This window comes from Ciona robusta, chromosome 7 (assembly GCF_009617815.1).
Source record: "Ciona robusta chromosome 7, ASM961781v2".
NCBI lineage: Eukaryota > Metazoa > Chordata > Ascidiacea > Phlebobranchia > Cionidae > Ciona > Ciona robusta.
The window spans coordinates 8,268,751-8,296,164 of NC_143241.1; the positions used below are offsets into that span (position 1 = coordinate 8,268,751).

A 27,414-nucleotide genomic window follows, 5' to 3' on the forward strand; every position below is an offset into this window, starting at 1 on the left:
ATCATTTTATAAAAAGCGTGTGACCTCTTTTGGTGCATTTGTATTATATCTTTAATTATTTATCACAGCAATAGATGTTTTATGACTTTTTATAAGATATCTATGATAAATCTACAATGCTACATAGAGATCAAAAATTTTCTAGTTTTTAAAGGGGACACGTAAACAGAATCCGACAGTTTGTTTGCCCATATATTCATATTTCGACCTAAATTTATCGTAAAGGCGGTGAATATTTGGAAGATATGATTTCAGACTTTTTATTATTCGGGTAAGTACTTTTGGGTGTTAATTTATCGATAGTATTTGGCGAATTTTAGTAAAACCGTCGTTATTTATATGTTTATAAAAACAGAAGTCGTTTCATAAATTTATCGTTTTCAGGACTCTACTCGTGAATGCGGGAGCCGTTTTAAACTTCAGTTTGTAAGTTTATTAATTCTACAATAAGTAAATGTTTTTTGTAGTAATGCACATGCGCCTATAATAACTTTAAACAGTATATTCGTGATGTTTCTCAACCTTTCATGGTTCTTGACTCCTTTCAAAGAGGTTCTTAACTCAACACCCTGACTGGCCCCTGCTTCCATCAATAAAATAACTTTAGTTTGTTTAAACGTATTTACGCCTGTTGTTTTGTTCTCAATTTTAACTAAGACTTATGGTTTTAATTTAAAACAGAAAAAAGAAGAAAACCGATCCAAGTTTTGGAAGCGAACAATTAGCACCAACTACAGGTATTTATTTTACTTATTTGAAACAACTTTTGTGCATATTAACATAATAAATTCGAATTTAAAAATCCTAGTCCCGAAATAAAAGCATCTCTTTCTTCACACGCAGGCGACAAAATTCGTGAATTTCTTGGAAACCTTCGTTATTTTCGCTTAGTCATCGCAATGTGGAATATTTTTATGATGTTTTCTATGATAATGTAAGTTTTTTGATTTCTGTGTAACCTTACTTTATCATTGATTTAGAAACTTATCTTCAATATAAATATATTTTTAACTCTAAGCTTGTTTTAACAACTGTTGTTTTGTTGCTATATTTTGTCCTTTTTGTTTAAAATATTTATAAATCTTCGCTACCATAATCCAAGATACAAATGAAAGTTATTATTATTTAATCAAATCTTTTGTTTTCAGATTCTTTGGATCTTGAATCTTCTTGAATGAAAAGATATTTTAACTTGAAAAATATTTATTTTTGTTTGTAAAAGCACAAACTACAAACTGTACAGCGTAGTCATTCATGCACAATATTTTCTGGTAATGGAATAGTGGTATAGTGTTTCTAAACCATTATTTATCCATTATGTGATTACACAGATATAACTGTAGTATGAATCCTTTCCTAAGCAATGTTTGAAATAGTAAACTTACGAGCAATTATTCTGATATAAAATTGTTTTGGCGCAAATGTATGATACGATTGTTGAATAAAGTCTTTATTTCTCCAAGTGCAAATATGAGTTTCAGGTTCATATATTAGGGAGGAATAATGAACTTGTACGAGGGACCCAATTTATGTTAAATGTTCAGAAAGCATGAAGTCAGATGCCATTGAGTTGCAGAACCAAATACAATATATTTGAATGCATAACTTGATGCAATTGGAAATAAAGGGTCCCATAAGAAAGTTTCATACTTCAAAAAATGATAGCTAAATGTGAATGAAGTCTTATAGTGTACCATGGGACATTCATGATGTAGCCTCTAAACTGTTTCGCAACGACAAACAAATAAGTCAATAACAATAAAAAAGTTCCCAATAAACCTAGAATGATCAATTGAGAATAGATTGTAAAGTCATTTGCATTTGAAAACCAAAGTGTTTGCAATTAGAAGTCGGTCACCCTTCCTTTTCGCTCCCAATCTCCATATCTTGTAGGTTCTGGTCCCCTGGGACCATTTATTTCACCAGTTTTAGGATTTACATTGTTGGGGAACGCTGGAAAAGAACATATCCTTAAAAGGGTGGTTATGATAAAGTTGTTTAGATATCAGTGTATTTAGACCTAATGTCGCAGAGAATTTGGCATAGTGGATAGCATGCCTATCTTTAGTCTAGAGGATATAGGTTTAAAGCACCTGCCTGCAGCATATAAGTTACAGATTCTTAAGCTTAACGATGCTACCGTTGTAGATGGGGTACCTAATAAAACTACAGGTTGCACTGGTTTCAGATATTTTGGTTATTTCAACCAGAAACGCTACGCGGCCTCGTCCAATAGATGTCAAATGACCATACGAGTTTTACAAACCAACTTTTGGTCCGATACCTCGAATGGTTTTTGAGTTATGGTCAAAAAACCATAACCAATTGCAAACGGATGCAGATATTTTGGTTTGCAACCGCCCGCAACCTGTAGTTTTATTAGAGACCATTGTAGATGTTTGTTCTTGGACATAATGATTAACAGCAATTGCTCCAACCTATTGGTCCCTTATCAGTTGTCCAAATTGTCAGCCATACTGGAATATAATCGGTACCAAAACATGTAGGGACTTTTCATGCTTATATATTTAACATTGCCACATAATTAGTGAACTAAGCTTACGTTCATATGCATTCGTAGCAGACGTATTAGTAGAATCGTCGTCTAATTTTCCTTTTGGAGTATTCGGTTTCTTCGGTGGTACGGCAGGAATTTCCTTTTTCGAATAAAACGCAGAAGGAATAATTCTTTGGGCAAAATTTGCCGTAGTTTTTTGCGCGTTTGGACTAATGCTGTACCTAAGCAAACGAGACATGTCTGTTGTGTTGTCGCTTTTACTCAATGTTAATAACATTTCTTTTATTGCAAGTGAAAATTTCAGATACCCCAAGATAAAAATATATATCACAAATGATATTATAGCCAATTAATAAAAACAAAACGTGAGTGTGTTATGTTTTTGATTAGCAATTTTAATTTAGTTTCTGTTTTGTTGTACTTTAAAATATCTCGCTCCCCAATAGTTTCCAAAATATTGAAAAGCTTATAGTCGTTACGGTTGAGTAATTTTTACGAGTATTTAAAAGACGTGACCAACTTTATTTTTGCAGTTTGTGCAAAGTTACTTTACAGTGCTGTGGTCTTGATTAAGCAAATATTCAAAAATATACGTAAAAGCACAGAATGTATTCTCCAGCGGTAAGTTTTGTACTTGTAAATAAACGTCGAGGGTGCTACCATCTAGACCACACTGAGGCAGTTTATAGACACTCAATAATATAGATTCTATTCTATAAGGGTGAGGTCTTCAGTGAGGCACACCTGAGACCTGGGATGTAGGTCTATTACCCCAACACCCAGGGTGCTACCATCTAGACCACACTGAGGCAGTTTATATAAACTCAATAATATAGATTCTCTTCTAAAAGAGTGAGGTCTTTAGTGGGGCATACCTGAGACCTGGGATGTAGGTCCATTACCCCAACACCCAGGGTGATACCACCTTTATATACCCAATGTCCGGCGCCGTGGCGTAGTGGTTAGCGCGCCTGCCTGTAACCATTAGGTAATGGGTTCAAGGCTCGTCGCTGCTACCATTGTGGGCGTATGTGTCCTTGGGCAAGACACTTAACCACAATTGCTCCAACCCAGTGGTCACTAATGGGTTGTCCAAATTATCAGCCATACATAAAAAAAATGAAAAAATTCCCAAAAAAATAATCACCCACAAAGTAACATATACATGGTAACTCGTAAGCTGGCACGAGGTGTTAAACCCGTGTGATAACGACTGTCGTTTTCCGGCCACGCGAGGATAAAGTAAGTTACATTCATTCACATTCAATCAAACCACATTATAAACATACATCATATCTATTACAGGTGGGTGTTGTTTACATCTTCAACCTTATAGTTGGAACAGGAGCTCTAACTCTTCCCAAAGCCATGGCATCAGCTGGTTGGCTTGTCAGTTTAATATTACTCACTCTATTAGGGTTTGTGAGGTTAGTGTGATATTTTATATTACAACTCTAAGAACAAGTGAATAATGAACGGGCACGTACCAGTATAAAATGTGAAAATACTAAATATGCATTGCATAGCTCTGGAACCACCTGCCACAGTACTGTGATTGTGTCACTGCTACTATTACAGGGGAATGTGTCCTTAAAGTGTATGAAACAGAACACCAGTGTTATAACGATTGTTGTTGCCACATCATGACAGGATAAATAAGTTACATTCATTTAAATTAACATTGTCAGTTATTAGTTACATCACAACTACATTTATGGTTGAATCCTTGTCGATCGCCAACGCTTGCATTCGAAGAAATAAAAGAGAAAATTTAAGTGAAGTAAGGTTTATGTTTATGTGAAACTCATATATTGCTATCAAGCTGATTTAGGTTGATTGTTTTGTTGACACTTTGCAACAACTCTAAAATAACTTGGTTCAAAACCAATAATATATATATATATATATCAATACTTTTGTATCTTTATAACTTTGAGCCTTTATAAGGTATATGTTTCACTCTTAGTATTGGCTTATATAAAGACTTCACATCCAACTAAACTCCTGTGGATATCACATTTTGAACAGGATTCAGTTGCTGCTTCTGACACCGATTCCGACTCCAATCGTTCCATAAACCCACCGCCTCCCATTGATCCAACGGAACGTAGCGCACTGCTGGATTCTGCTTCATGTCAGTCGGTTTGGTGGTTCAATTATTGTATATACTGGGCTGTAGTTTGGGAGGATTATAGAAATAGTTAGCATTTTTTTCCGGTGTGCGGCACATTGCTTAATAAGCCTGCCCTAGATGCTGCCACCGATGTAGGCGTCTGAGTTGTTGGGCAAGACACTTAATGGCAATTCCCTTATAGGTTGTTTAGGTGATACCTTGTAAGCGGGCATGAGGTGTATGAAACAGAACCCCCGTGTTAAAACAATTGTTGTTGCCCCGTCACGCGAGGATAAATAAGTTACATACGTTGTAACTTGTAAGCGAACACGAGGTGTATGAAACAGAACCCCCGTGTTAAAACAATTGTTGTTGCCCCGTCACGCGAGGATAAATAAGTTACATAGGTTGTAACTTGTAAGCGAACACGAGGTGTATGAAACAGAACACCCGTGTTATAACGACTGTCATTGCCCCGCCACACAAAAATCAATAAGTTCATTCATCCAACTATTTATAGTATTTATCCTCAGCTTCCTACACCAGCAGAAGATCCTCCATAAACAGCAACACAACTTCAATGTTCTCGATCACAAGAGCTGTGGAGATGGGACAGATGGCTGACATGTTCTTTAATAAAAGTAAGTTTAACTAAAGTTTATATACAATTAAAAAAAGTTTTTTACTAAATGTTTATTTTACAAAAGAAACTGAAAAACATGTTTGAATCTCAATTTATAGTCAGAAAATATATATCATACATTTAAAACTTGGATGCTAAACCTATAAAATCAGTGTTTTATCTCTGTTTCAAAACCTTCAATGTCATTCCAGGTTCCCCTAACATTACACTTATGCCAGGGCACCCTGGGCCCATATTTAAAAGTTGCACAACCTTATTAATTACGCCTATATTTTGCATTATGTATATTAAGAAGCTACAACAGATATATTTCTCACGGCCATGTGCAGCTAACATTCTGCTTATGCAACCCCAGGGGCTTCATTTTATTATTCAAACACTACTTCAATGATAACATTATACAAAAGAAAACTGCAAAACATGATTGAATTTCAATATATAGACAACGTCATTTAAAATCATTTGAACTGCAATAAATTATAAATGTAATAAAGTTTTAATCTAATATTACCTTTCCCAACCTACAGTTGGAAGGTTCCTATTCTAACTTTCATTTTTACCTTCCACGATTCTCTTCTGCCCATGCGCACATAACATAATACAAGGCCACAGGAGCTACATTTTATTACCAACTTTAATATTGCTTTCCACTCCTCGCAGTTGGAAGGATTCTCTTCTACGTATGCATTATAGTGTATCTCTATGGTGACCTCGCTATATACGCTGCTGCTGTTCCAAAGTCTATGAGAGATATAGTATGGTGGGTGGCTTCGCGTGTGATTGTTTCTAGTTAATTTGGTGCCATAATGTAGTGGTTAGCATGCTAGCCTCCATGGTGGTTATCGCTATCTTTCTATTTACTTTTGGTCACTAATATTGTCTTCAGTGTAGCAGCAACTTTCAGACAAAGAATTTGCGTGATTATTAACTGTTTAAGTGTATTTGGTCCAAGCCTAGACTTTTTCAGTCCTGTGCGGATAAGGTGCTTGAAAGTAACGGAAAGATACCGAGTTCGATATTAATAGGAATATTTGTCCCTGGGAAAGACAACCCAGTGGTCACTCTATGTTTGGGTAATGGCCCGCTCTCCCAGATTCCATGGCATGCCTCACTGTAGGACCTCACTCGTATAGAATAGAATGTGCATATACAATGTTGGGGTAATGGGCCAACTCTGGTCTAAATCCCAGATCCCATGGCATGCCTCACTGTAGAACCTCACCCATATAGAATAGAAAATAATTTAAACTACCAGAACAGCAAAAACTGAATTATCTTAATCTTGTAATGCTCACTCTATCCCCTAGTGGCAACATGTCATGTTCAACGAACGATTCAAATCCGCCACAAGATGGCGACATATGTTGGGGAACCACCATAACCAGGAACAATGTGTACCAAATATTTCTGGTAGGTAAAAATAAATAGAAATAATATGAATACAAAAATGTTTTTGGAAAAGTAAAATTTATAAAAATCATATTTTTTAATATTTTTTTGTTTTTTAACATTTAAGTTGTTAAAAAATCAAAAATTTATCAATTTGTATTAATTTGTTTATCTTTTCGAACACAAGATGAAATTATTTAAAATATTACCGACTATGACATCATAATACAGGCATTGTTCACGATTGTTCTCGGACCATTCACCTACTTCAGCGTACAGAAAACAAAATATTTGCAAATCTTTACAACTGTGTTAAGATGGCTGGGTAAGTGTGTATGCTGCTGCCTTGTGGCTAAAAATTCAGTGTTTAATAATATATATATATTACTTACAAGTTTCTTTTACTTCTTTTTTGATCGACAATATTTAGAATATTTAAAATATAAGTTTTATAAATTTGTTGCGCCTCAAACATTCACTGAAAGTGTTGTATGACTCCTATAAGTTTGAGAACCTTCATTCTTGTTGTGTCGTGCTGTACGTCAACAAGTAGACAAGGATTTGCTTCTTGTGGCAGGGTTTGGTTTTATAAAATATGTAAACTATAATGAACTGGTGCTACGAAAACATAACCAACAAAAGTGAAGTCCAACCACTAGTAGTAAAAAGATTCTATTTAAAAGAGAGACTGACGATGCCATTTAGGCGAAATATATTTCTCAATTACTACTAGTGGTTGGACTTGATTTTTGTTGGTTACGTTTTCATAGCACCAGATCATCACTGCATTTCACTATACAAGAATCGTTCAACTATATGTACATCAGATCAGGGTCAGATTCGCGGAATTTATTGCAAGTCATGTAAACTATAAGTTTTATAAATTTCTTAAGGGCAGATTCAGTAATTTAAAGTGTTGTGTGACTCTTATGAGTTTGAGAACCTCCATTCTTTCACAATAAATACCAACCTTTTATTAACTTAAACATTTCATTCCGTTTTTCTTGTCATATCATAGTTTAGGGTGATAAAGAGTGGGTTTCTCACTTTCTCTGTTTATGAATTTAAAACGATTTACTGACGGACATCAATTGCTAAACTTATATTTTGTTTTTTTCTCATTTAAATACCTGACACAGAAATCTTATACCACAGCTTTCCTCTCGATGATAACCCTCGCTATCATCCATATTTCCACCACTAAGGGCGGTGAAGGGCATCCTCCAGTGGCCAATATATCCGGGGTTCCGAACCTTTTCGGGGTCTCGGTTTATTCGTTTATGTGCCAACACTCCCTACCCTCCCTTGTGACCCCTATTCGCAATAAACGACGACTCCCCTACCTACTGGGGGCCGATTATATACTCATTCTATTATTCTATATGCTGCTTGGTATGACAGCGATATACTGCTTTCAAAGTGATGTAATAAAGGATATTTATACCCTCAATTTCCAGGTAAAGTTGCCTAAATTTACCCACAATATATAATTTTATAGTAGGGTGGGGGAAGATGGGACACCTTTTCATTCTATTTTCTCGTCACATTTGGTAGTAAACAAATATCATTCAAAAATGATTAAACCGTATCCTCACGACTCCCATAGACCGTTGTTAATTGTTTAAAACACGATCATGATATTTGGATGTTATAAAGGTGTCCCATCTTCCCCCACCCTACTATATATTGGTGTCCCGTTTCTCCTAAAGGGTGTCCCGTTTCTCCACCCTACTCATTATACTTACAAGTTTATTTAATCTAATATTAATAACAATTATTCTCTAGGTCTGTATACAGCGCATTAAGTTTATTAAGAACTCGTGTTTTACTTTTTTACACAGCGCTGAAACTTTTATATAAATTATTGGTAAACATAAAACGACTCATCTAAGCCCTTAGCACTGACACGCTGATCTTATAAAGCCTAATGTTTAATTATTGTCTTTATTTTACTAATATTTCAACCCCCCTAATTATTGTTAATAAGTGAAATTTTTACAAAAATAACATAACTATTTTAGCTATTTTATACAACATATGCTGAAATTTTTTTTTACAACAGTGTTTATTTATTGTGTTATTAATAAACAATGATTATGACATCATAATCATCCCCAGGATTCATGTGATGTCACAAACATCATTGTTCTTCGATATTTTCTTGGGTTGTTTCCAGTGTTCACTTTATCGAGTAACTTTCCCATAATTGCCGTCACATTGCGCAATAACCTTAAGGTTAGTTGGAACTTGGATTTTGTTAATTTTATATTTTGTTAATTTTTAGTTGGTTGGATTTTGTTAATTTTATAATAAAAGGAGTTGATGTTTTGGTATAACTATTCTAATACACACTACAAGAGGAATACAACAACTGATACATACAACAACTGATACATATAACACAATTCCGTCATTTTCATCAACGTTATGAAACAAAAGGCTCGGCATTTTCACCAATGAAGATGCATTAATTAGCTCTTGGAGGTTTTTCTTATTTCTTGTTTAAGTTTTAATCAACCTTTCCACCACAGGCGTTATTCAAACCTTCTTCTTCATTCTGGCTGAACAGGATTCTCTTCCCGACAATTGCAATTGTCCCTCCCATTATTGTGGCCTTTATTACGAACAATCTAACTACATTAGTGGGGATAACGGGGTCGTACGCTGGGGCGGGGGTCCAATACGTTATACCCGCGTGTCTTGTTCTGTTAGCGAGACAAGAAGCAACGCGGTATCATGGGAGCGCTGTGGTTCGGAAAAACCGCCACAGGTTTGTGAAATATGTTTTCTATGGTTGAAAAAAATAATGTAGCAAAAACAGGGGGCCTGAGAAATGCCATGCCATGCCATGCTATGATTAAGAGTTTTTACACGGTACTATCATTGTGGGTGTATTTGACGTTGGATCACTTAACTGTAATTGCTCCAACCCAATGGTCACTGATAGGTCGCCCAAATTGTCAGCCATACATAAAGAACATTCACCCACAAAGTAACATACGTGGTAACTTGAACCCTGTATCCCCTTCTACCTCTAATCACCTAACCCCCTATCCCTCTCCAGGTCTCCATTCTCACGTAGGTTATGGGTGATCATGGTGTTAGTATGGGCGGCCGTATGCTTGGTATTCGTAACTGTGAACCATATTTTATCATTACCTTAAATTTTACTTATTAAGCTCATTAATGGCCTCACAGACTATTTTTTTCAATTTTTCATTGAACAGTTGTTCTTGTTGTTTATTGTATGATATTGCTGTGTTTTAAAAGTTGTCAATTTTAACTAAAAACTTGAAATGACAACATCCACTTTTAGCAGTTTCAATTTGCCTTATTTTTGTTTGTTTATTTGAAGTTTACAATGCAAAACTTTTTTGGGGGAATTTTGTGTTTTCTCCTTTATAATAGTTGCCTAGAGACTACATTTTGATTATTTTACATACAATGTTTAAATGTCTAATTCTTCAACTTTACCAAATATAGATGGTGCAATTCATGCTTCCCTTCAAAACCTTGATCATTTAACACCAACTTCGATTTAAATGTAGGGCCTCACTCATATAGAATAGAAACCCACAACCCTCAAATTGTTATGTCAGCTTAAATGTCAACGTTCATTTGATTTTACCATGTGAAGCATAGAATAACTTTTTTTGCCCAAACATAATATAAAAAGCCATATATATTAGAGTGGGGGAAGATGGGACATCTTTGAAACACAATATCTAAATATCCTGATCGTGTTTTAAACAATTAACAGCGGTCTATGGAATTCGTGAGGATAAAGTTTTATAAAAAATCGTTGAATGTTTGTTTACTACCAAATTGAAAGAGAAAATAGATTGAAAAGGTGTCCCATCTCCCCCCACCCTACTATATTATTGTGGGGCAAGATGGGATATGGTTAGCACATAATATCCAATATTTCCTGATCCTGGTTTTACAATTAACAATGCTTTTTAGAGTCCTAAGGATACAGTCTTATAACTCTGTAAAATAAGACCATAAAAGAAAATGAAAACGTGTCCCATCTTGCCCCGCCCTACTATAAACAGTAGGATGGGGAGAGATGGGACACTTTTTAACTCTATTTTCTCGTCCCATTTAGTAGTAAACAAAGAACATTCAAAGAATTATAAAACCGTATCTTCGCGACTGTTATTGACCGTTGTTAATTGTTAAAACACGATTAGGATATTTGGATATTATGTGCTAAAGATGTCCCATCTTGCCCCGCCCTACTATATATTCAACTATATCATAGCATATGATGTAACAGAACAATCTATAGGATATTTTATGTCTAATTTATTCTAACTGTGCATTATTATAAGCTATATACGTTCTGAGTGCAATATATGTATGGGTGCCATGAATAGGAAAGAAGTGATATTTTAATAAATTGCTTTCAAATATACAAAATATAGTTGTTTTACAAACATAATGTCAAATTAAGAACTTGTAAAAAATGTGCGTCAAATACGGTAACTTTAAAAGCAAAGTTAAAACTGCAAAATTGACCCGGAAATTGTGTTACCTTTGCACCGTGTGTTAATATTTGTGAGTTATAGTGACCGTATAGAAAGATCATTAATAATGCTGTTTGCTAGCCATGGTCATACAAAACGCAATATATTCAGTAAAGGACGAATTTAGTTTTATTCCAGCTTTTTTAGCAGAGTTTTGAAATGTTTTTAATTAAGTTGGCAGTGCTACAGATTAGCGGTATTCGAACATATTTTATCGTTTAAATAAAAAGCTTTATTGGAATTTTAGTTTTCTAGAAAGTTTAAGTTCTAGAACATTGCGTAACAATGCTTGCATTATTATCTCTTTGTGTCGTCATAATGTTATTTGATATTTCCGAATGCCAACAATGCCGGTACGTTTGTGACGAAAACAAACAATCTTTCGTGCACATGGTGGGACCAGTTGGCCCCCAAGGTGCCAGGGGGCTCCCTGGTCGCATGGGGCCAAGAGGTTATCCAGGGCGACCTGGCAGAAATGCAGTAGTAACTAAGAAAGAAACTTTCGAGGATAAAGTGACCGACCGATTGTCAGGTGATTATTTCAAAGAATTCTTGTTGGCGCTACGTCGTTATAACACGGGTGTTCTGTTTCGAACGAATATTACTCATTTATCCTCGCGTGGCTGGAAAACTACAGTCGTTAAACACGGGTGTTCTATTTCGAATGTATGTATTATGTAACTTATTTATTCCACATGGCGGGGCAACGAAAGTCTGCATAACTCGAGTGTTCTGTTTCGAATGTATGTAACTTATTTATCCTCGCATGGCGGGGCAACGACAGTCGTTCTACCTTGTGCCTGCTTACGAGCTAACGTTTATATAACTTGGTGATTTTTTAAAAAAATCTTTTTTCCAGAACTCGAAAACAAGATGACGTTGTTGTTGCTCCCTGAAACTTGCCATATGACGTCACAATCAGGCTACATTAAGCTGAGGTCAGGGGAAATGACGTATTGCGACGGTGGATGGACGGTACGTCATTGCTACGTCACCAATAATATTTTATGTTGAGAACCGTGGACGAAACATTTTGTAATCCGAGTATGTACAGTTCAAGTCTCAGTGCATCACCATTGTGGGCGTATGTGCCTTTGGGCAAGACTAAGCTATAATTGCTCCAACCGAGTGGTCACTAATGGGTTGTCTATTGTCAGCCATACAAAAAAACAATCAACCACAAAGTTACACACGTGGTAACTTGTAAGCAGGTACAAGGTGTATGAAACAGAACACCCGTGTTATAACGACTGTCATTTTCCCGCAATGCAAGGATAAATAAGCTACACACGTGGTAACCCGTAATCAGACACAAGAATAAATAAATGACGTCCACTCACATCACCTTTATTCCAGGTTTTCCAGCGGCGTTTCGACGGTAGCGTTAACTTCCAACGTGGTTGGCATGACTACAAGATCGGGTTCGGGAATATAACAACCGAATTCTGGATCGGTGGGTTTGCGAATCGCCTAAATTCATGGCGCCCTCTATAACAGGCCTGGACACCGTCATCGCTTCTCCTGAAACTGGAGGCGGATGGTTTTGCAGCGCTTGTACCATTAGTAGACGGTTTTGATGAGTTATATGACGAATTATCGCATTACCTTGAAACTGGAGGGCGCCATTTCTTAATTTATTAATTATATTAGGCTAGGGTGAAATGAAAACCTTTAGCAGATGATATCCCATATTTCCTAAGCGTATTTTAAACAATTACCCACGCTCTTTTAGAGAGGTGAGATTCGGTTAAATATATTTGTTCCAGGGCTTGAGAAGATACACTGCATGACGTACATGAAAGGTTGCAAACTACGGGTTGATCTATGGAGTTTTCATGACGACCATGCTTTCGCCGAGTACAGGTGACGTCATCAGGGTATTTCCCTAACTATGACAAGTAAATCGTAAGGGGGCACGAGGTGTATGCTTTGAAACAAACCAGTGTTATAACGACTGTCGTTGCCCCGCCATGTGAGGATAAAAAAGTTACATCCGCTTAGTTATAACCTTATTTCCTGATACCCTATGACGTAGAATTAATGACGTCATATTTGTAGCTCATTCTCCGTTGAAGCGGAAGGAGACCTCTACCGCCTCCACGTGGGCGGATATAGTGGAACGGCTGGAGATAGTTTGTCACGTGACGATGAGGGACATGATAACATGGCGTTCTCAACCATCGATAGGGACAATGACAGGTGACATGGGATTACGTTTACACAACGTTTTTTATACTAGATAGGCCGATGAAAGATTACTTACATTATGAATAAATGAATGAATGTAACTAAATTTATCCTCGCGTGACCGGAAAACGACAGTCGTTATCACACGGGTTTAACACCTCGTGCCAGCTTACGAGTTACCATGTATGTTACTTTGTGGGTAAATATGCCTGGTAGCGACGTGTAGCGCTTCACAATTATACTCGTGGAAACGTAGAACTGGAATACCCTACGGCAATTATGATAATTAGTCATTAGGTAACACAGAACAATGCAAGAAACACAATAGAGGTTTTTGTGTAGGGGGTATAGCTCAGTGGTAGAGCATTCGACTGCAGATCGAGAGGTCCCTGGTTCAAATCCGGGTGCCCCCTCTTTTAATATTTCTGATTTACAATATTTTACGAAGGAAAATGTGGTTCTCACATACATTACGTATGCTCTTTGGTTGGTGAAATTTGTTTATTACCAAACAGGACAATAAAACAGAATGAAAGTATTTTCCACCATAAATCCAAGTTTTTCTTAGTATAAAATCGTCAGAAATATTAAAACAGGGGGCACCCGGATTTGAACCAGGGACCTCTCGATCTGCAGTCGAATGCTCTACCACTGAGCTATACCCCCTACACATACAACTCTATTGTGTTTCTTGCATTGTTCTTTGTTACCCAATGACTAATTATCATAATTGCCGTAGGTTATTTCAGTTCTACTTTCCACAAGTAGTTACACAGCGCTACACCTTACTGCCGGAGGTGTCTTTGTAAAGAACTGCACATAAAGAAGGGTGTGGAAGAAGATGGGACATCTTTTCATTCTATTTTCTCGTTCCATTTGGTAGTAAACAAAGAACATATAAAAAATTAAAAAAATCGTATCCTCACGACTCGTATAGACCGTTGTTAATTGTTTAAATAATGATCAGGATATTTGGATACTATGTGCCCAAAGTGTTCCATCTTACCTCGCTATTTTGTAAAACAATCCGTAGTAGGCCGTGGATTTCACTACATATCTAGTATCGTCTTTTACACTCACCAAGCTTAAATAAACGGCCAGTCTGAGATTCAGACCGCACGCAGTTATGAGCAATTTCAATCGATTATATTTAAAACAGCAATAGATGCTGTTATCACCGCTAGCCCGGTTAGCTCAGCCGGTAGAGCGTTGGACTTTTAATCCAACGGTCAAGGGTTCAAGTCCCTTATCGGGCGGTGTTTTGTTGCATAAAAACATATTTCTATTTTTCAGAAATAACAAAGGCAATTGCGCGTCGAACCAAAACGGGCCTTCTGGAGGCTGGTGGTTTAATAATTGCTTCCGTGCCCAATTAAACGCACTATGGGGATCATCCCAAGGACCATGGCACAACATAGTTTGGCGCAGCTGGTTGGGCGAAAACGTTGCAATAAAATCGACCATGATGAAATTAAGATGCAATTAAAATACGTTGTACAGTATGTTACTATGGTAAACTGTATTATTGTTCTATGATATAACATAAATATATTGCTAAAATACTTAAAAATGCATTAATGCTTTGTATATCTTCGAAAAGTTACTCTTTCGCCCCCGTAATAAAATTTAAAAAATAACTCTAAACAGTGTTCAAAAAGGGAATCTCCCTAGGTTAAAACGCGATTTTTTTAATATATTTTTAACCGGTCCTACTAAAACACGCCCGGCGGGGCCCGGTGGGGCCCGGTGGAAAAAAATATACTAAAACACGCCCGGTGCGGGGCCCGGTTGGGTCCGGTGGGGCCCGGTGAGGACCCGGTGTTACGAGTCATACTAAAACACGCCCGGTGGGGGGCCCGGTGAGTATTTCTTGAAAAGGGAGCTTTCCCTATTCAAGATCCACCAAAATGTGATGCGTGTATTCAGATTTTTAGCCTAATGAGACCCCCGAGTTGAGTTTTTTGAAAATTAACTTTGATTATGGATGTACGAAGTTTGTTTCGTTGTACACTTACATAATAAACTGGGGGGAGACGGGACACCTTTAGGGGGAGACGGGACACCTTTAGCACATAAGATCCAAATTTTCTGTTCGTGTTTTAAACAATTAACAACGTTCTATGGGAGTCGTAAGAATATAGTTTTATAATTCTTTGAATGTTCTTTGCTTACTACCAAATGGGACGAGAAACAGAATGAAACGGTGTCCCATCTTACCCCACCCTACTATATGTGCTATAAGTGTCCTACCTTAGGCCACAGTACTATAGCCTACATACACTTATACTTGATCGAAGTTTTATTATTAAAAACTTTAAAAGACGAACAATGTAACTTTTAAAACGAAAAATGTAAATATTAGACACGATGTGTCTTTTAGTTAGCGTGTTAGGCTTTTACGTATTCGGACAAGCCCTCAGTAGCGCGATCCCACGTTTGTTTCCGTTTTAGCAGAGCGATAATTAAAGGACTTGCGAATTACGTGTCCATTTTCATCATCATGTTTTATTTCCTATGCACATTTTGTTTCAGCGATGACGTGCGAAGCAAGAATGTTACTTCTATCACCGAAAATTGCCATCTTTATGCCTTGAAGACAGACAATATCTTCCAATTTTTTCACAAGTTCTGTTTCACACACGCATTTTGGTGGCTTTTGCATAGGGAAAGCTCCCGTTTCAAGAAATACTCACCGGGCCCCCCACCGGGCGTGTTTTAGTATGACTCGTAACACCGGGTCCTCACCGGGTCCCACCGGGCCCCACCGGGCCCCGCACCGGGCGTGTTTTAGTATATTTTTTTCCACCGGGCCCCACCGGGCCCCGCCGGGCGTGTTTTAGTAGGACCCTTTTTAACAAAGTTGGCGCTTTAAACAAAATTTTCTGTAGGGTGAATCTAGTATACAGAAATGAGACCGATTTTTGCTCGAGTAATTCGTTCAAATTTTGAACCGTGCACAAAATTGTTCCGTATGTACGGAAAATCTCGGCCAAATTCAAAAGAAACAGCTTTGCATATTCCTGTTATGGCTGAGGAACTTGTTAGTGGGCTTAATATTAAACGTGGTGACGTAATTATCGATATGACGTTTGGTGCTGGAGGTCACACAAAGTTCCTCATGGAAAATTACAAACATTGTAAAGTTATTGCGCTCGATAGAGACAAAAAAGCGTTTGAGATTGCACAAGATTTGTCAAAGAAATTTAAGTAAGTATGTATGTTGTGTATTCCTGGGTTTAAGGCTCTACACTGCTACCATTGTGGGTATATGTGTTCTTGTGTAAGACACTTTACAGTAATTACTCCAACCCGGTGGTCACTAATGGGTTGTCCGGGTGAGTTTCGCTATTTCGTTTACACCTGTATTTAAGAATCAATTGAAAAATCGATAAAGTAATCACCTACAAAGTTACATACGTGGTAACTTGTAAGCGAGCCTGAGGTGTATGAAACAGGAAACTCGTGTTATAACGACTGTCGTTGCCTGCCATGCGAGGATAAATAAGTTACATACGTGGTAACTTGTAAGCTGGGCACGGGTGTATGAAACAGAACACCCGTGTTATAACGACTGTCGTTGCCCCGCCATGTGAGGATAAATAAGTTACATACGTGGTAACTTGTAAGCAGACACAAGGTGTATGAAACAGAACATCCGTGTTATAACGACTGTTGTTGCCCCGCCATAAGAGGATAAATAAGTTACATACAATCATCCAACAGAGGACGCATCATCCCATTACTCGGAAAATTTTCCGAACTTGACAAACTTTTATCAGACCATGGTATCGTGGAAAACTCGCTAAACGCCGTGCTGCTAGATGCCGGTTGCTCATCCATGCAGTTCGATCAACCGGAACGAGGGTTTTCTCTGGTTAGGGACGGCCCTCTGGACATGAGAATGGATGGGAACAGGTGGGACGTTTTGTTTAATTTTTCAATGAACGGGCTTTCTGGAGGCTGGTGGTTTAATAATTGCTTCCGTGCCCAATTAAACGCACTATGGGGATCATCCCAAGGACCATGGCACAACATAGTTTGGCGCAGCTCGTTGGGCGAAAACGTTGCAATAAAATCGACCATAATGAAATTAAGATGCAATTAAAATACAAAACCAGTTAAAATAACGGGTGGCACTACTGAAGAATCTACCTCTATGTCTTAGATTAACCAGTAACCCTTAAACTATTGCCATTTTGATGGGTTTCCTGCAACGAAGCTATTAGTAACCGTTGGGTTGAAGCAATGGTTTGTAAATGTTGAAGCATTTAACTTGAACTCTGTATCTGACCATATGTGTAACGTGTGTTTACCTCTTAGGTCAGAAGGTCAAATCACAGCAGCGGATGTCGTCAACAATTTGAATGAAGAGGAACTGACAGAAATTATTTGTGAGTAAATACGTGGTAACTTGTAAACAAGCACGAGGTGTATGTAACAGAACACCTGTGTTATAACGATTGTCGTTGCCCGCCATGCGAGGATAAATAAGTTACATACGTGGTAACTTGTAAGCGAGTACGGGGTGTATGAAACAGAACACCCGTGTTATAAAAACTGTCGTTGCCCGCCATGCGAGGATAAATAAGTTACATACGTAGTAACTCGTAATCTGGCACGAGGTGTATGAAACAGAACACCCGTGGTATAACGACTGTTGCTCCGCCCAGTGAGGATAAATAAGTTAAGTTACATTTTTTCATCTATTAGATAAATATGGTGACGAACGAAACGCTCGAAACATCTCGTCTTCAATCATCGAGAATCGGCCGATATCGACGACACTCGAGTTGGCTCGCGTTGTATCGATGGCGTTCTCGCAAACATCGGATGTTTTCAGGGTAGATTCGCTTGGTAGAAGGTAGGTGAAGGGGCTGCCATGTTCAAGGCACGTAGCTGCTACCATTATGCGTGCATGTTTAATGTTTATATTAATCCTTATGTTGGATTTAATTGGTGGGAGATGGGTCGTTTGTATGATGTGATGATTGGCTTGCAGTGAAATGTTGAAAAGTTACATAGATTGTATGCTACCATTGTGGGCGTATGTGTCTTGGACAATAAACTTAACAGAAATTGCTCCAACCCAGTGGTCACTAATGGGTTTTTTAAATTTTCACCCATACGCATAAACCATTACCATAAAAGTTACATACGTTGTAATTCTTTTCTAGCATAAATTCTACATCCTCTAATACAGACTAAGATCTCACTCATATAGAATAGAACTTGCAAGTGGTTTCAAATAAGTGACAACACTTCTATTTGCTATCACCACCAAGATGTCACGTAACCACTAAAACCCTTATAAAAGTGAGAACAAGGTGCTAAACTGAGGCAAGCCACTTAACAGCAATTGAACGAATACAAGACCACTGGGTTGGAATATATCTAACTTGTTAACAAGAAAGATTATCCCCCCCCCCAGATGTCACATCGCCACTAAAACCTTCATGGCGATTCGTATTTTCGTGAACGATGAGTTAAATGAGATTTGTCACGGGATTAAAACATCGGAGAAATATTTAATGGACGAGGGCAAGATGGGTGTCATCACTTTTCACTCGTTGGAGGATCGTGTCGTGAAGAGAATGTTGAAACAAATTGAGATTTCCAAACCTTTTAATGTTAAGATGGGAGTCGGGAAGAGGTATATTTATTTATTTATGAATGAGACTTATTTGCCTTGCGTAGTGGAGTAAATCCACTTACACAGTTAAAAATGTGAGTTCGCGGAATTGCAGAGTTAAATGTACAACAACTCATCATTAGTTCACCATATGTTGGATTCAACAGCCATGCGTTTTTTGTTTGTTTTTTAACTAACTGTATTTTTTGACTGGCATTGTTGTATTTTAAAAATAACAACACTGTGCTTATTCTAAATACTGTATTTTATGAATGGCAACACTATTTTTGATCAGATCCAAAACTGAGCGACGATATTGGAAACGAGAGCAATCTCTGCTGCTCCCTAGTGGTGAAGAAATTGAACAAAACCCGAGATCACGTTCGGCGAAACTAAGGATTGCTACGAGGTGCAGAGATGGTTAGTGTGGGGGGTATGAGGTTCAAGGCCCAAGGCTGGTACTTACTGTGGTTGAGGTATAGTGATGTGGAACCTAGGCAGAGATCCAGATAAAGAGACTTATTTTATGCTGTTATTATATGCTGCTAGGTAAAGGGGCAATTTGATATTGCACAAACAGCAGCTTTTATAGGATGAATTTAAATTCAAAAAGCCAAATCCTGATAAAAAAACAAATAATTATATGCTGCTCCGTAGGTATGAAGACAATTTGATATTGCACAAACAGCATACATAATTACCTTGGCACCTATGAAAACAGTTTATCTGACTTTTATATGATGAATTTAAATTCAAAAAGATGATTTGACAGTCATTATAACACAGGTGTTCTGAATTTAAATTCAAAAAGGCGATTTGTCTTTACCATTTGTGTAAAATGTGAAGTTTTGAGTTGTTTTATTTTTTATCTGATTATCTGTTACAATTTGTTACTGCAGCATACTCCATAAGCCGCTACAATACAAAATGTTTCTGAAATATCAGAAATTTTATTCACTTTAAACAGAAATTTTACAACAAAAAGCAGAAAATCTCCAATGATTTTATAAAAAGAAAATAGAAATATGATTTCTATGAAACTTCGTTATTTACTTGGAAATGATTTCCAACGAAAAAAACTTTTTTTTGTTGAAAATGTTTTAGAGAAAAAATGGTGTGGTCTCCTAAAATTACCAGGCGCGCTGATTGAAAATTAGGAAAACAAATTTCTGAGTGCCTGGGATTCAAAAAAATTGGGCAAAATTAGACAAAGTGAGCAAAAATTGGACATTTATATTCAAGAGTATTATGTGGCATCCATGGTTTCTGATTACTGAGCACGAGCTGGGAGTCCGGTTCGAAGAAGATCAGTGATGTAGCTACCGAGTTCCTCATCTTGTATAGACCAAGATACAAGCACGTCAAGATGGGACGATTCGTCAGTGGGCGAGGGTTGGGCTTTAAGGAGAATCTGGGGGGATTGTTGTGTTAATACAAGTTATACACCTCATGCTCACTGTCGAGTTATAGCATGGCTGTTTACCTTATGCTTACAGTTGTTTTCTATTCTCTTCCAAGAGGACTTGGAATTTTGCCAATTACCCCAATACCCAAACTAAGGTGGTACTTACATTTGCATAACCTTCCTTTTCACAAGCTTTGATACCTTGATTGACACACTAACTATTCTAAAAAGACCCAGAAATCGCAACTGCGTTTTTAATTTAATGAATTCAGTCTGCGTTCCCTACGAAGACCTCGCCCATATATGTGTTGCACTCACCGAATCAATAAGAAGATTCCCGTCAGATGTTGCGCTCACGTTATGCGTACGAAGGGTCTTCTTTAGATGATCATGAAGCTGCTCCATGGATGACGATGTGGGTTGGGGTTGGGAGGTCGGCATGTGAATAGTTGATGTGAAACGAACCTGGAGGGGGTACATGACACGGTGAGTTATATATAAATATATTAATGGTGTATATATTTGTATATTTTATTTATTTTCAAAAAGATCAAATTAAATTAAACAACGAAGAGAAGGAAATTGGAAGCAAAACGACATTTGTTAAAACACGCTATGGGTAAAAACTACTTGAGAAAAAATATCAAATAAAAGCATGGCTGTTAAATTCCTCTATTATAAAACCGTTAATTTTATTCCAACGTTTTATATGCCATTCGGCAAGACTTTTTTATACTTGCAAAAAGTTTTGGACCAGATAATCGTGAATGTATTGTTGAGCACATAATGATGATTATGACATCACCCACCTCATGTTTCTTGAGTTGCAATTCTTCCACGGCTTCCTCCCCGTCAACGACCTTTATCCTGGTGGTGGAGGGGGTTAGTTAGTGTGTGATACATACATACAATACTGTTAGTGTGTGATACATATATATAGTACTGTGGGGTAAGGTGCATACCGTTAGCACAGAATACCCCATTTCTTAATCCGGTTTTTAACAATTAACAACCGTTTTTTAGACTTGTGAGAATACGGTTTTAGAATTCTGTAATTATTCTTTGTTTACGACCAAATTGGACGATAAAACAGAACGAAAACATGGACCATCTTGCCCCACCCTACTATATATATATATGTATGTATCATCTTGCCCCACCCTACTATATATATGTATGTACCATCTTGCCCCACCCTACTATATATGTATGTACCATCTTGCCCCACCCTACTATATATATTTGTACCATCTTGCCCCACCCTACTATATATATGTGTACCATCTTGCCCCACCCTACTATATATATGTGTACCATCTTGCCCCACCCTACTATATATACGTACCATCTTACTATATAGACTTTGCTAAGGATAAACAACTCACTCATTTCCTTTCATAAGCACAGCTCCATGCAACGTCTTAACGCGCTTCGGGTTATAGGACGTTCCTAAGATTTCACGATTTTTCCGCAAAAGGTTCGTTGATGCGTCCACTGTGATTGGTGGGTTGGTTGTTATGACGACTGTCTCCCCATTGGCCGGTTTGAAACAAGGTAGATGCAGCTCCTGACCAATTAGATGACAGATATGGAAAAAATACAGTAATTTGAAATTATGCTGCCGTTGCTACCAGGTATAATTTATTACCTTATAAAATTTAATGATATTTAATCAATTTGTGTTGGGAACTTGGGATAATGGGCCAACTCTGGCCTAAGTCCCAGGTCCCATGGCGTGCTTCACTGTAGGACCTCACCCATATAGAATAGAATGTGCATATACAATGTTGGGAAAATGAGCCAACTCTGGCCTAAGTCCCAGGTCCCATGGCATGCCTCAGCAGGATCTCACGTCCTCACCCATATAGAATAACTAATTTGTGTATAAATGCATGTTGTGTATAACACAGACAAACATGTTCCAGTTTTCTGTTAATTCAGTTTTGTTCACCATAAATAATGATGTCATGCAGACTTTTTACGCTTCTTCGGTACAAAAAATGTTAATTTTATTCAAATATTTTTCATAAAACCTTAACCTTTACTTGTAATATAGCAAAGAAAATGAGCGCAAGAAAAAAGCAGGGAGAAAAAAATAAAGGAAAAAATGGGGGCGAGTGAAGTTAAGAAATTATCCAACAAAGTATAAAATAATAACCTGGTTAATCTTTGATTTTAGGAAATCCATCTTCCCAGCTTCCCCATGCACTAACATTACGTTCGACGGTTCACACATCCGTATCAACTGCATGATACCTTTGGCATCAGCGTGCGCACTGAACGACATGTATTCCACTTGCATCTTTATCTCCACTATCTGTGGATGGGGGTGGTGGGGTGGGTATATAAATGTATACAACTTCTTTATTCATAATTTTCTATGATCAGAGTGGCCTAAGCTAATTTTAGCTTGTTTTGTTAGCACTTTGTGCTTGTTTATTGTATATGTGAGTGAAGTCCTGGCACACCAAGAGATTTAGGCCAGAGTTGGTCCATTACCCTATAACACCCAGAGTGCTATAACCAATTAGTGACCGCTGGGTTGGAGCAATTAACGTTAAGTGTTTTACCCACAATGGTAACGGCAAGCATTGAACTTGGTATGCTTCGGTTACAATGCAAGCACCCAACCACATCGCAGGTAGCAAACTAGTAAGCCTACCCGCCAAATACGACTTCAAACATTTTTCTGCAACAAAAATAACACTACGCTGCAGCTGATATAAACAGTGCCCATTATGTTGTAACAACCCACCTGTCCAGGCTTAAGTTCAATTTTCCTCATCCCCGACAAGATCTTGTTTCCCACAGTCCCTGCTACACAATAACCAGGCATGATTATCATGTTCTTCTCATTCGTGCACCAGCGTTTGAATATCTCAAGTGATAATCCCCCATGCAACATGCCAGGGGTAGCAAACACCACCATAGGGCCAGGGTTGTCTATGTAGGATCTGTGGAAGTGAAATTTATAGTCAAAGGTTTATATATTGAAATATATATAAATTTTATTATATAGTGAGGCACTGCAGGGAACCTGGAATGTGGGTTGTGGTTGGCCAATTACTTTTAGTGTATTTGTACATACAATAAGATTATCTATGTAGGATTTGTGAAGTTATAGATTTTACTGAAGATTTCTATATTTAAAATTTATCTAAACTTTAGAGGTCTTTTTATGGGTGAGGTACACCAGTTACACCTTAACTTTAAAGTAATATATTCCTTTTAAATTTAAAGGTATATGGGCCTAATGACCTTGAATTGGTTGCACTACTTTTCACAGGTGTTTATATAAGTTGTTTTTAGTTTTAACCTTTGACTTTTGACAACTACTTTTAAAAAAATGTTAAGAAACTTTGCAAAATTAATAATATTTAATATGTTTTTACATAAGTTGTTTCAGTATTTTTAACAACTAGTTTACCAAAGTGTTAAGAAATTTTGCAAAAATATTATGTTTAATATTACCAAAAGCCCTCCACAGGCCAGTGGTTATTAAGCACTAGATAACTTACCGGTTAAACTCTTTAATGTGTTTGAAATCGAACATGTTTCTTTCAACGAAAGTATCCTTGATCTTCTGATTGGTCCATGTTATAAACAGTTTGTAATATTCTGTAGCTTTGTTGGTAAGGCCAGCTGAGAAGTAAATGGGGACCTGGGGTGTGGGTAAGTGTTAGACTTAGAGTATTTTTGGGAAATTTGGAAGATCTACTAATATGGTAGTTCAAGTAAGGATATTCAATACAAATATGCTTCTGTGTCTTTGGGCAAGACACCCAACATACATTACTTCAACCCGGTGGTCACTAATTGGCTGTCGGGGTAATGGGATAACTCCCGCCTAAATCCCAGGTCCCATTATGCACCCACTGTAAGACCTCACATAGAATAGAATATTTACTTTGCACCAGTTTTACACATATAAATAATTTAAACAATCCATCACCTTTAAATTCATCCTATCCCAATATGACTCGAGCAAAATACAAAGTTCTTGAGCCCTCCCCAGCGCAAACACGGGTATCAACACCTTCCCTCCATCTTCTACTCGCTCGTGGACTTTCTTCAAGAAGTCTCTCTCACGACACCTGGTGAGGGAATTGTTACATCAGAAATTCAGGTAGCAAGACAACCTAATTTGGAACTGCTTGAATGATAATTGCAGTTGTTATAACACGGGCATTCTGTTTCATACACCTCATGCCCGCTTAGGAGCTACCACGTATGTAACTTATTTATCCTCGCATGGCGGGGCAACGACAGTCGTTATAACACAGATGTTCTGTTTCATACACCTTGTGCCCGCTTAGGAGTTACCACGTATGTAACTTATTTATCCTCGCATGACGGGGCAACGACAGTTGTTATAACACGGGTGTTCTGTTTCATGCACCTCGTGCCCAATTACGACTTGGTTACAGGTAACCACGTATCAAACTTTGTAGGTACTTGATTTGAAAAGTTGTTTTCAACCCATAACTTGCAACTCACCTTTTTGAATCCCTGATAGTTGTCGCATAAGTTGACTCGGTAATCAGAACATCGGGCCGACATTTATCCACCCATGCTGCCCCTAGGTGGCGATCAGGAGTCATGTTATAATCCCCTGTGTAAAGAACGGAGTCCGTGCCAACTTTTAACAGAAACATGGCGGCTCCTAAGACATGGCCAGCGTAGTAAGCTTTTATTTCAAGCTGGTCATCAACCTGTAGGGGGGTGGGTAAAAGTTATGTGTGTGGAGGGGGGTGTGTTTAATACATTAGTATGGGTTGTCCAAATTGTCACCTATATTCACCCCACAGATATGATCACTTGCAAAAGTTACAAAGTTACATACAGGGTAACTTATTAGCAGGCACGAGGTGTAGGAAACAAAACACCCGTGTTATTATGACCAGAGTTGGGCCATTCCCTCAACACCCAGGGTGCTATAACCCATTAGTAACCACTGGGTCAGAGCATTTGTAAGTTAAATGTATTGCCTGCGGACACATACACCTATCAGTAAGCATTGAATCCAGTATCTAATGCAAGGATCCAACCACTGACCCACGAGGGCCACAACACTGGTCTCATTCACTCATATAATAACACTAACATTAGAACAACACTTCAATTCCAACTTACATGTATAGTTTGGTGAAGGTTCACTGGAATCACTTTCTTCATGCAATCTTTGATCATCTTCGAGTCAAAAAAGTTGGTTTCTCCTTTCCTATCCACCGTAATTTTCCGGTAATCTTCCAGTAATATGGGACATATAGCTTTAGTTGGGTGGGTCATGTATATTGGTCCGTCGTATCCTTTCATCTCGGACATGTATGGCAAAGCTCCACAGTGGTCGAGATGGAAGTGGCTGCGATGTAAAAATGTAAACTTATTTATCCTTGCGAGTTACCATGTATCAATGTATGAACCTTTTTTTCCTGGCATGGCGGGGCAACAACAGTCATTATAACACGGGTGTTCTCTTCATACACCTTGTGCCGGCTTACAATTATCACGTATGTAACTTATCTATCCTTGCATGGCGGGCAACAACAGTCATTATAACACGGGTGTTCTCTTCATACACCTTGTGCCGGCTTACAATTATCACGTATGTAATTTATTTATCCTCGCATGGCGGGGCAACAACAGTTAGTATAACAGGGAGGTTATGTTTCAGATGGGGTCTTTTTGCCATAACATCGGTGTCTTGTACTTTATAACTTGGTGAACAGCAATAAGTGTTGCAAAGTGCATACATATATAACATAAACACATTATATAAAAATACTTGATATATATGTCAACACTGAGTTGGATCAATTAACATATGTCTAACATGTGGTAGCAGCATCGTGTTTTGAACCCGGTATCCTTTGTTTCAAAACGAACGTCGTTACCATTACACTACGAAAGCGCAGCGTTCACGTGCGTTAAGTTACGCTACATGAAATAGTTTTATTGCACAGTTTAACATTCTGAATGTACCTGATGATTACGCAATCAATATGTTCTGTCAGTGTTCCTTTGCCGCCAGTAATATAATCAAAATATGGGAACCTTCGTTCGTCGTTGAACCCCATATGCATACCACAATCTAACATGATATTCTTTCCTCCCAAAGTAACAATAATACAGCTTCTGCCGACATCTTGCCCGGCGCCGAGCGGCACCAATTTAATTTCAGGCATTTTCTGTATTTTTCAGCTGGAAAGAGTAAAAAATTGCAGCAACAATAGAATATTGAAATGTAAACGCACGAAAAACGTGTTATAAGATCTTGCTGTCAAATAGAAACTGCTGACGTAATTATGACTGTGCATCTATAGTCTGTCACAAAAATACAGTAAGTTTAGTTTTTCGTATCTTTTAATTAAAATATTTTCAAAATAAATTTATTTTAAATATTTTATTGCTACTAATGTAAGTTTAAAATTATATTTTGTACTTGAATTTGTTTGTTTTTTTATTTTACATTTTGTTTAGATTAGCTGACTCATGTAAACTAAATGACACAGCTTATTTCCCGCGCCTTTACAAAAAGGGTTAATGCTTTAACGCTCAGGCTGGAAGCTTTCCGAAAATCCCCTTAGTATGACGTAGTTAGATATTTCTATGAGGTCGTCGAGCGTGTCGATGTTATTGCGCAATTTTATTTAACTGTTTAGTGTTATTTAAAAGTTTGAGGTAGGCCTGGAGCATATTTGTTGTTTAGTGTTATTTTAAAGTTTGAGGTAGGCCTGGAGCATATTTGTTGTTTCGTGTTATTTTAAAGTTTGAGGTAGGCCTGGAGCATATTTGTTGTTTCGTGTTATTTTAAAGTTGGAAGTAGGCCTGGAGCATATCTGTTGTTTAGTGTTATTTTAAAGTTGGAAGTAGGCCTGGAGCATATTTGTTGTTTAGTGTTATTTAAAAGTTGGAAGTAGGCCTGGAGCATATTTGTTGTTTCGTGTTATTTTAAAGTTGGAAGTAGGCCTGGAGCATATTTGTTGTTTAGTGTTATTTTA

The 27,414-nt window shown here is 37.6% G+C and overlaps 6 protein-coding genes, 1 long non-coding RNA gene and 2 other non-coding genes across 10 annotated transcripts; 6 read left to right on the forward strand and 3 right to left on the reverse strand.

Moving 5' to 3' along the window:
- The first annotated feature begins 26 nt into the window (after positions 1-26).
- LOC149734458 (small integral membrane protein 7-like) lies at positions 27-1,469 on the forward strand. The gene is made up of 5 exons (XM_089881965.1): positions 27-271; positions 385-426; positions 682-737; positions 844-934; positions 1,149-1,469. The coding sequence occupies exons 1-5, from the start codon at positions 246-248 to the stop codon at positions 1,162-1,164; spliced, it is 231 nt and encodes a 76-aa protein (XP_089738091.1). The 5' UTR covers positions 27-245; the 3' UTR covers positions 1,165-1,469.
- On the reverse strand, positions 1,435-2,812 carry LOC149734459 (succinate dehydrogenase assembly factor 4, mitochondrial-like). Its single transcript, XM_089881964.1, has 2 exons — positions 2,564-2,812; positions 1,435-1,953 (listed from the first exon to the last, which is right to left on the reverse strand). The coding sequence occupies exons 1-2, from the start codon at positions 2,793-2,795 to the stop codon at positions 1,844-1,846; spliced, it is 342 nt and encodes a 113-aa protein (XP_089738090.1). The 5' UTR covers positions 2,796-2,812; the 3' UTR covers positions 1,435-1,843.
- A 186-nt stretch (positions 2,813-2,998) lies between these two features.
- On the forward strand, positions 2,999-10,250 carry LOC149734460 (putative sodium-coupled neutral amino acid transporter 12). Its single transcript, XM_089881962.1, has 12 exons — positions 2,999-3,139; positions 3,824-3,945; positions 4,214-4,298; positions 4,547-4,652; positions 5,165-5,272; positions 5,935-6,034; positions 6,582-6,684; positions 6,895-6,988; positions 7,819-8,120; positions 8,782-8,898; positions 9,195-9,433; positions 9,728-10,250. Exons 1-12 carry the CDS (start codon positions 3,125-3,127, stop codon positions 9,825-9,827), a joined length of 1,491 nt encoding a protein of 496 aa, XP_089738088.1. The 5' UTR covers positions 2,999-3,124; the 3' UTR covers positions 9,828-10,250.
- Positions 10,251-10,571: 321 nt separating this feature from the next.
- On the forward strand, positions 10,572-11,085 carry LOC149734461 (uncharacterized). The gene is made up of 2 exons (XR_016385378.1): positions 10,572-10,685; positions 10,882-11,085. It is a non-coding gene; the product is annotated as an uncharacterized LOC149734461 (long non-coding RNA).
- A 274-nt stretch (positions 11,086-11,359) lies between these two features.
- Positions 11,360-15,023, forward strand: LOC149734462 (microfibril-associated glycoprotein 4-like). Its single transcript, XM_089881963.1, has 6 exons — positions 11,360-11,724; positions 12,052-12,167; positions 12,549-12,645; positions 12,959-13,055; positions 13,251-13,391; positions 14,673-15,023. Exons 1-6 carry the CDS (start codon positions 11,478-11,480, stop codon positions 14,863-14,865), a joined length of 891 nt encoding a protein of 296 aa, XP_089738089.1. The 5' UTR covers positions 11,360-11,477; the 3' UTR covers positions 14,866-15,023.
- Positions 13,721-13,792, forward strand: Trnac-gca (transfer RNA cysteine (anticodon GCA)). Its single transcript has one exon. It is a non-coding gene; the product is annotated as a tRNA-Cys (tRNA).
- On the reverse strand, positions 13,974-14,045 carry Trnac-gca (transfer RNA cysteine (anticodon GCA)). Its single transcript has one exon. It is a non-coding gene; the product is annotated as a tRNA-Cys (tRNA).
- A 1,190-nt stretch (positions 15,024-16,213) lies between the features above and the next one.
- LOC149734465 (12S rRNA N(4)-cytidine methyltransferase METTL15-like) lies at positions 16,214-19,588 on the forward strand. Of its 2 annotated transcripts, XM_089882016.1 has the most exons (7): positions 16,214-16,586; positions 17,103-17,294; positions 17,700-17,770; positions 18,090-18,240; positions 18,808-19,029; positions 19,304-19,478; positions 19,512-19,588. In XM_089882016.1, exons 1-6 carry the CDS (start codon positions 16,288-16,290, stop codon positions 19,431-19,433), a joined length of 1,065 nt encoding a protein of 354 aa, XP_089738142.1. In that variant the 5' UTR covers positions 16,214-16,287; the 3' UTR covers positions 19,434-19,478; positions 19,512-19,588. The 2 variants fall into 2 exon arrangements, with proteins under 2 accessions (XP_089738142.1, XP_089738141.1); XM_089882015.1 differs by having other exon boundaries at positions 19,304-19,573.
- A 350-nt stretch (positions 19,589-19,938) lies between these two features.
- LOC149734466 (integrator complex subunit 11-like) lies at positions 19,939-26,690 on the reverse strand. Its single transcript, XM_089882013.1, has 11 exons — positions 26,396-26,690; positions 25,547-25,775; positions 24,911-25,125; positions 24,366-24,507; positions 23,932-24,074; positions 23,169-23,367; positions 22,572-22,730; positions 21,799-21,980; positions 21,223-21,280; positions 20,732-20,878; positions 19,939-20,419 (listed from the first exon to the last, which is right to left on the reverse strand). Exons 1-11 carry the CDS (start codon positions 26,596-26,598, stop codon positions 20,279-20,281), a joined length of 1,818 nt encoding a protein of 605 aa, XP_089738139.1. The 5' UTR covers positions 26,599-26,690; the 3' UTR covers positions 19,939-20,278.
- Positions 26,691-27,414: the final 724 nt, after the last annotated feature.

Excerpts from the sequence above, each read along its gene's own strand:
- LOC149734458 (XM_089881965.1), top strand. The coding sequence starts at position 246 with ATGATTTCAGACTTTTTATTATTCGG. Across the intron at positions 427-681 it reads GCCGTTTTAAACTTCAGTTT|AAAAAAGAAGAAAACCGATC; the intron begins GTAAGTTTATTA and ends AATTTAAAACAG. Across the intron at positions 738-843 it reads ACAATTAGCACCAACTACAG|GCGACAAAATTCGTGAATTT; the intron begins GTATTTATTTTA and ends CTTCACACGCAG.
- LOC149734459 (XM_089881964.1), bottom strand. The coding sequence starts at position 2,795 with ATGTTATTAACATTGAGTAAAAGCGACAACACAACAGACATGTCTCGT. Across the intron at positions 1,954-2,563 it reads TGCTACGAATGCATATGAAC|CGTTCCCCAACAATGTAAAT; the intron begins GTAAGCTTAGTT and ends GTTCTTTTCCAG.
- LOC149734460 (XM_089881962.1), top strand. Across the intron at positions 6,989-7,818 it reads AACTGTGTTAAGATGGCTGG|CTTTCCTCTCGATGATAACC; the intron begins GTAAGTGTGTAT and ends CTTATACCACAG. Across the intron at positions 8,121-8,781 it reads TTTATACCCTCAATTTCCAG|GATTCATGTGATGTCACAAA; the intron begins GTAAAGTTGCCT and ends AATCATCCCCAG.
- LOC149734462 (XM_089881963.1), top strand. The coding sequence starts at position 11,478 with ATGCTTGCATTATTATCTCTTTGTGTCGTCATAATGTTATTTGATATT. Across the intron at positions 12,168-12,548 it reads ATTGCGACGGTGGATGGACG|GTTTTCCAGCGGCGTTTCGA; the intron begins GTACGTCATTGC and ends CCTTTATTCCAG. Across the intron at positions 12,646-12,958 it reads AACAACCGAATTCTGGATCG|GGCTTGAGAAGATACACTGC; the intron begins GTGGGTTTGCGA and ends TATTTGTTCCAG.
- LOC149734465 (XM_089882016.1), top strand. The coding sequence starts at position 16,288 with ATGAGACCGATTTTTGCTCGAGTAATTCGTTCAAATTTTGAACCGTGC. Across the intron at positions 17,295-17,699 it reads ATGAGAATGGATGGGAACAG|GTCAGAAGGTCAAATCACAG; the intron begins GTGGGACGTTTT and ends TTTACCTCTTAG. Across the intron at positions 17,771-18,089 it reads GGAACTGACAGAAATTATTT|ATAAATATGGTGACGAACGA; the intron begins GTGAGTAAATAC and ends TTCATCTATTAG.
- LOC149734466 (XM_089882013.1), bottom strand. The coding sequence starts at position 26,598 with ATGCCTGAAATTAAATTGGTGCCGCTCGGCGCCGGGCAAGATGTCGGC. Across the intron at positions 25,776-26,395 it reads ATTGATTGCGTAATCATCAG|CCACTTCCATCTCGACCACT; the intron begins GTACATTCAGAA and ends TTTACATCGCAG. Across the intron at positions 24,075-24,365 it reads GGGATAGGATGAATTTAAAG|GTCCCCATTTACTTCTCAGC; the intron begins GTGATGGATTGT and ends CCCACACCCCAG.